General features: G+C 39.4%; 1 protein-coding gene across 1 annotated transcript; it reads left to right on the plus strand.

Annotated features, from left to right (window-relative positions):
- Positions 1–4,896: 4,896 nt before the first annotated feature.
- LOC120416529 (GDP-mannose 4,6 dehydratase) lies at positions 4,897–7,362 on the plus strand. Its single transcript, XM_039578246.2, has 3 exons — positions 4,897–4,964; positions 5,053–5,143; positions 5,196–7,362. Exons 2-3 carry the CDS (start codon positions 5,054–5,056, stop codon positions 6,210–6,212), a joined length of 1,107 nt encoding a protein of 368 aa, XP_039434180.1. The 5' UTR covers positions 4,897–4,964; position 5,053; the 3' UTR covers positions 6,213–7,362.
- Positions 7,363–7,594: the final 232 nt, after the last annotated feature.

Genomic DNA, 7,594 nt, shown 5'->3' on the forward strand with positions numbered 1-7,594 from the left:
TCCCATACTCCTATAGGTCAAAAGTTAGGGAATTTCATGGACTATAAGCCTACTGAAATAACTTTTTGGCCAATCTCAGTTTTTCATAGTTTTTCGGATTTTCTGTATCAAACATTTTTCAACGTTAGCCGGAAAATTTCACGTTAGTTAGAAGTATTGGAGTTGTAAATTGGATTTAAAAAATCATTAAATAAAACATTTTTGAAAAAAGAAATAGATCTTATGGGTCTAGCTCATTTCCCCGAATGACATTTCCCCGAATGCCATTTCTCCGAAAATCATTTCCCCTAAGTGGCCACATCCCCGAATACCACTTCCCTTAATCAGCTACATCCCCGAATGCTATTTCCCCGAATATCATTTCCCCTAATCGGCTATATCCCCGAATATCATTTCCCCTAATCGGCCATTTTCCCGAATGCCATTTCCCCGAAGTGACACTTACGCCAATTGCCGTTTATTTAAATTTAAATTTTCATATCCCCTAATCATCATTTTCGCTAAAGTCTTTTCCATGACTAACAGTTATTTTCTTTCTCAATTTTACCGAACAAACAGCTTTTTGGGTATGCTGTTGATTAAATGTTGTAAATTGGGTAGTAAAGCTCTTTGTCAATTTTTATGATCAACGGTAAAAAAACATAATTAAAAACCATTTCTGATGACTTTTTTTTCATTTTTATGCAAATAAAAAGTTATTGACAAGACAACATTTTTTCGATGGATCAACTATGGTCCCCTTGGAACGAGCTGTCAAGTAGAAGGTTTTATGCCAAGAAGGGCCGTGGAAGGATTTTTTTTTAAATGAATTAAAAATCCATTTTAAATCCTTTGCGGTCGTTCAAAGGGTCATTGTACTTAGAAATATAAGCCTTATCGTTGTAACAATGATATCACAAATTATAGCGGAATTAAAAGGAACAACTCGTCTCTTTGTATTCATAGTAAAACATTCTGCTAGAACGCTCAACCAAACCACAACAAATTTAAGCTTAATTTTAGGACCCAATTACAGTCCAGACTCGATTATCCGAAGTTTCGATTATCCGAAGTTCGATTATCCGAAGGTTTGTATGGGACTTGGAAAAATCGAATAAAAAACAAAATTTTGTTTTCGTTTTTTTTTCTTCTTTTTCTTGTTTTAAACATCAAATTTGAGTTCTGCGACCCCATTTTAGTATAATTTGAATAGTTGATTGCCTATTAAATAATAAAATGCTTTTTTTTTCAATATTTCAACACCGCCATATTGGGCTTGGGTTTAAAAGTTCTAAATCACTTTAACGTAGTTTAGGGGACATACGCTCGACAATAAAAAATAGGCATAACAATTTTTTTTTCGTGATTCGATTATCCGAAGTGAAATTTTTCCGAAGCCTTCGGATAATCAAGTCTGGACTGTACTAGATTTTTTTTGTTCAATTAACATTTGTATTAAACCGCATAATTAGATGTTGTTTTTGAGAAATTTGCAAGGAAATTTGTCTTTTTTCGAATTTTGTCAAAGAACCCAAAAATCGGACAAATAGGTACATAAGGCTGGTTCAAATTTTATTTAAAGTTTTTGTTGATTATACTTTTCGCCAAATCCCAATCCAGCAATAAAATGATCAGTGTGTACGGGGTTCTGTACTACGTTTTTTGAATCATAAAAAATAACAAAACTGCTATTGCATTATTATTATCATGTCTATAAGAAAAAAGTATTTGTTTTGAGAATATATGTATAAAAAAAGGTCTGTAACAATATTCATTGTATTTAAATTTGTATTGAATCCCACCTAAAATGCTACTTCTGTTCTGAATGAAGCCAAAAAGAAAATTGATTATTCAAGGCCAATGCGAACCTTTAAATATGTTGTTTGATGCGATAAAAATTGTCATCATTTTTTTTCTTTTAAAATGCCATTTCCCCGAACGCGGTCAAGCGGAAATGCCCGGTGCCCAGGAGCGCGCGCGCTCCGGGGCACCGGGCATTTCCGCTTGACCGCGTTCGGGGAAATGGCATTCAGGGAAATGACTATTCAGGGATATGACTAATCGGGTAAGTGGCATTCGGGATTGTGGCCCATTCGGGAAAATGGCATTCGGGGATGTGGACGATTAGGGGAAATGGGAAATTCAGGTAAATGGAATTCGGGGAAATGACTATTAGGGGAAGTGTCTTTTCGGGGAAGTGGCATTCGGGGAAATGTCCCTTCGGTAATATGGGTTTCGGGGAAATGTCATAGATTCAGATCTTATTTACCCTGTGATCAATACGTCAAATGCTGTATCAAGTAGGCGAAACCCTGTTTTACCCCTAATCCAACAAATTGTTAAAACACATTTTAAATGATTCTAAATGGCATTTTCTCCAATCAAATTTACAACTCTGGAAGTATTTGACTAAAGTGAAATTTTCCGAAGATTCCGAATAGGGTACGTTCTCCATTAGTGGATCCTGACAGGGCTATATATACAGGGACTGCTGATGGCAGAGATTTTCTTTATGTTACTTTATTTAAAATCATGATTAAACAGACTTTACTGAAGTAACTTTTGCTCATTTTTGGTGGAGAGGTAGCTTATTAGGAGTACTTTCAGAATATGCAATAACCCAGAAAGTGTCAAAATGTACATGATGCCTTTTGAAATGTTACCGTCGAATTATGCGTAGAAATTTAACGATGGGACGAACAGACTTGGCCCCCCTCGTGGACAATAGTCCATATAAAAAGAAACTTTTTTGTATGGATCGTGGACAATCGTCATACCCCCCCCCCCCCCCCCCAAAGTGTCCACGTGGTTTATGGATGGTCCCTACAGAAAATTTATTCAATCCACTACAAAGATGATTTTCAATCACTCCTGAAAGTTTTATGAAGATATTACATGATTAAACTGAGTAAGAGACGATTTAAGATCAAAATTTTGCCATGCGCAAAGCGGACTGTCAAACTTTGTGAGCGTTTTTCTCAAAACACCGAGTTGATTTACCGGTGCCACGATATCTCGAGATGGGATGTACCAAATTGGCTGAAATTTGAGGTGAAGATTCCCAAGACATATCCTGTGTGCATGACAAAGCCCGTTTTTGGCTTCCTCACCTTACTGAGGAAAGGCTATAAAATCACTCGGAAAATGAACTTTTTAATTAGACCTCCTAGACCTACCTTCATTTGTACATATCGACTCAGAATCACCAGCTGAGCAAATGTCTGTGTGTTTGGCTGTATGTAGACATGTGTACCAAATCAATGTCACTGGAATATCTCGTCACAGGCTCAACCGATTTTGGCCGGAATGGTTTTAATCGATCCGTCTTAACGTCCCCTACGTTGCTATTTAAATTCATGCAGTTTTATCATGTATTTAAAAAGTTATGTTAAAAAACTGTTTCATATTAAAATAAAATTATGGTAAAAAGGGTGGTTTTTTCATGAAACCCTCACATGTTATATATTTTATGCAAGCATATGAGAAGACCTTTTAGGTGAAGTAAGAATTTTCAAGATCTGACTTACCTATCTTAAATTACAAGCAGTTTAAAAAATGGTCTGAATTCACATAACCTCAACTGGTCGGGATCGCCACGAAAAAGCCGTGTAGAGGGATGCCATTTTCCTCAGAGGCCGTGTCTGTATAATCTTGACAAAAAGTCTGTAGGTAGTCTGTTATTTTTATTAGGACCTCTTAGGTGCTGCGATCACGTTAGGGGAGATCCATAAACCATGTGGACACTTTAGGCGGGTTGGAATCACTCTATAAATGAGAGGAAGGCACCAACCACCTAAAGGTGGATTATGTAACGTTTTTAAATTTTGCTTTTTTTTTTAAATACAAAAATCAAATACTGACGATTTTTTTATATGAAAAACTTAAAAGTATTTTTATCTTTTTTTTAAATAATTTTTTTGAAAATCGGCCTTCGTCATGCACACGGGAATAGTTTGACAAGTCTTCACCAAAATTTTGAGCCGATTTGGTCAGAGCAGTGTTGAGATATCGTGGCACCCGTTTTTTGAATCTGCTAACTTCAAATAGCTATAACTCGGCACCAAATGGCTTCAAATTTGTTTTGTTAGTAGATGAAAATTTATATTTAATTCCCTGAAAACAGATTTAAAAAAAAGTTCAAATGCTCAATCAACCTCTGACATTTTTGCCGATTTACATGTATGTAACCTCTTAAACGTTTTAAGGTGTATTCACATCATACCGCATCCGCAGCCGCATTCGTATAAAATTTTACAGTACGAACGCACAGTGCGGATGCGATTTCTCCAATGCATTTCATCCGCAGTACGGATCCGTATACGGATGTGGAACAGTGTGAATGGCTGCATATTAAATGCATTGGAGAAATCGCGTCCTCACTGTGCGTCCGTACTGTCAAATTTTATACGGATGCAGCTGGGGATCCCACTCGGAAAATAATCTGGTAAATTTGAGTGTCTGGCGCTGGCGGACGTTTGTCGTGCAGTTCAGACACACTTGGCACACTTATCCTAGACATGTTTTGCGTAACGCCAGATGAATCTGGCGAAAATCGGGCGAAAGTTCTGCCAGCTGTCTGGCACAAAAATCAACCGGTTCAATCGGTTGAACCGTGCACGACCGGTTTGTGTCATATTCGCCAGAAATCATGGCAGAAATCTGGTGCAAATCTGGGAGAAATTCTGCCAGATGGCTGGCGCAAGCCCCCAGACGAACGCCAGAATTGTGTCCGCCATTTCCGACCGGGATGCGGATGAAATTTGTTGCACGTTACACATCTCTCTTGCTTAAATACCGCAAACTGCACAAAAATAACCCTTCTCCGTTATCCGTGCACGGTTTGTGTCTCCACTCGAATTCACCACCGTGCAGTTCAGGGTCGATTACAGAATCCGTCTCCAGAATGTTTTAGAAAAGAACGTCAACAATCGTGCAATCGCCGGGCGATTTAAAACAAAAATAACACGTCAACACTAGTTTTCCAGGTATAAAACACCCATTTTTTAAAAACAAAGCTCAGTTTCACCGTACTATTGTGCACTAAACTGCCCAACTATTGTAACGTACCTCAAGCATGTCTCTGGAGTGTAAAATCCCGCTTGACCAACCGGAGGGTTCGAACGCCGGCCGCCGGATTGCACTGATAACCGGCATCACCGGACAGGTGAGTCACGCGCAATCAATACACACACATTACTCACTCTTCCGCATTCCAGGATGGTTCCTACCTGGCGGAGTTTCTGCTCGCAAAAGACTACGTAGTCCACGGAATCATCCGGCGGGCCAGCACGTTCAACACGTCCCGCATCGAGCACCTGTACGCGGACCCAAACACCCACAAGCAGGACCGGATGATTCTGCACTACGGCGACATGACCGACAGCAGCTGCCTGGTGAAGATCATTTCGGCCGTCCGTCCGACGGAGATCTACAACCTGGCCGCGCAGAGCCACGTCAAGGTTTCGTTCGACCTGAGCGAATACACGGCCGAAGTGGACGCCGTGGGGACGCTCCGCCTGCTGGATGCCATCCGGACGTGCGGGTTGGAGAAGTCGGTCAAGTTCTACCAGGCCAGTACGTCGGAACTGTACGGGAAGGTCGTCGAGACGCCGCAGAACGAAAAAACTCCGTTCTACCCGCGGTCACCGTACGCTTGCGCCAAACTGTACGGCTACTGGATCCTCATCAACTACCGTGAGGCGTACGGGATGTTCGCGTGCAATGGGATCCTGTTCAACCACGAATCACCGCGCCGGGGGGAAAACTTCGTGACCCGCAAGATCACACGCTCGGTGGCGAAAATCTTCCTCGGTCAGCTGACCTGCCTGGAGCTGGGCAACCTCGACTCCAAGCGTGACTGGGGCCACGCCCGGGACTACGTCGAAGCGATGTGGCTGATGCTGCAGCAGGACGAACCGCAGGATTACGTGGTGGCCACCGGCGAGTGTCACTCGGTGCGGGAATTCGTCGAGGAGGCCTTCAGGTGCATTGACCGCGGCATCGAGTGGCGGGGCAGCGGCGTGGACGAGGTGGGCGTCGAAAAGGGAACGGAGGTGGTGCGAGTGCGCGTCAATCCGCGGTTCTTCCGACCGACCGAGGTCGATCTGCTGCAGGGTGACGCGAGCAAGGCCAAGCGAGAGCTCGGCTGGGAGCCGAAGGTATCGTTCCTGCAGCTGGTCGCCGACATGGTGGCCGCGGACATCGAGCTGATGAAGCGCAATCCGACCGCTTAGGTTTGGTGTAGTTTTAGGGCCAAAGATTGTTTTTTATTTTAGCGTGTGTGTTTATGTGAGTGGTAAGTTTGATCAAGTCACGAACAATTTTAACATTCCTGTCAGTAAGTTTAGCGTTAAATGAACTTAATTCGTACAGTTCCTTACTTTTTGTGACATGTATTAAAACATTGAACTGTTTTTTTAATTATTGCTTTCCTTATCTGTAGTTGTATTTCAATCAAAAGCATTTTTTTTAAAAGAAAACGGTTGTCATTTTTAATGGAAGGAATCAACATCTATCCTATACTATCCAAACCTATCGTGGTTGCAAATTGTTGCAATCTATCGTAATATTTTGATCGTGTTTTGTTGTTTTTTTCTTTCTCCAAGAAAATTTTGCAGCACATCGATTCAAAAATACTAACATTTAGAACGTCTAAAAATAATTAATTCTAATATTAAAACATAATTTTAAGTCAAAAATTCAAAAAAAAAATTAAATTCATAATTTAAAAATTACCAACAATTTTGTAATTCATGGATTTTTAAAATTAAATCCCCCCATTCTTAAACTCTGAAATTGTTAAATCCAAAAATATTTCAATTCTTTAATTCTAAAAATCATCTTTAATTGTGAAATCATTAATTTTTAATTTTTGAAAATATTATGTTTCTAAAATATTGAATTTCTTTTTTTTAATTGTTTATTTTTTTATTTTTTTGGACTCCTGTCAATTTTTTAATTAAAATTTGGGGTAATAGAAAATTAAGAAAAAAATGATTTTTAAATTCTTGAATCCTTGCTTACCTTTCCAAAAGGTTCAATGTAGTAACAAAGTAACCAATGGTACATTGGTTGTTTTAAAAAAGCAATCTGAAATTTTTGTTAACCCTCTAATGCCCATAGCGTTTCACACCACATTTATGCTTACGCTTTGGCCTGTAACCAACAATGTCAGATTATTTTATAGGAGATCTGTACTTTCTTAAAAAAAAAATCTGTATTTTATCTGTATCATGTCAAATTCAAAGCCATGGAAGATTTTTTTGATTTTCTAACAGCAGATTTTAGTTTTTGCCTTTCTTACTAAAGAAAGGTATAGGTTTTACTTTATGGCTGGACGTCATTTTCATGTTCGTAAATATGACGATTCAGCATGAATTTTAATCGGAAAAATCGCTAAAAAATCACACTGCATCGATTTTCGACGCTCTATCGATTCATCTTGACAGAACTCGTCTATCTCTAACCCTCGAATTGGGTACTAAAGCCCTATGTCAATTTTTATGTACAACAGTAAAAAACACGATCAAAAACCATTTCTGATCACTTTTTTTCATTTTAATGCAAAATTTTTTTTTTACAGGACAACATTTTTTCGATGGATCAACTATGGTCC

Source organism: Culex pipiens, chromosome 3 (genome assembly GCF_016801865.2).
Source record: "Culex pipiens pallens isolate TS chromosome 3, TS_CPP_V2, whole genome shotgun sequence".
NCBI classification, from domain to species: domain Eukaryota; kingdom Metazoa; phylum Arthropoda; class Insecta; order Diptera; family Culicidae; genus Culex; species Culex pipiens.

What these genes read in the sequence shown, in the direction of transcription:
- LOC120416529 (XM_039578246.2), top strand. Translation starts at nt 5,054, where the DNA reads ATGTCTCTGGAGTGTAAAATCCCGCTTGACCAACCGGAGGGTTCGAAC. An exon ending in TAACCGGCATCACCGGACAG is followed by an intron (nt 5,144 to 5,195) that starts GTGAGTCACGCG and finishes TCCGCATTCCAG; the next exon opens with GATGGTTCCTACCTGGCGGA.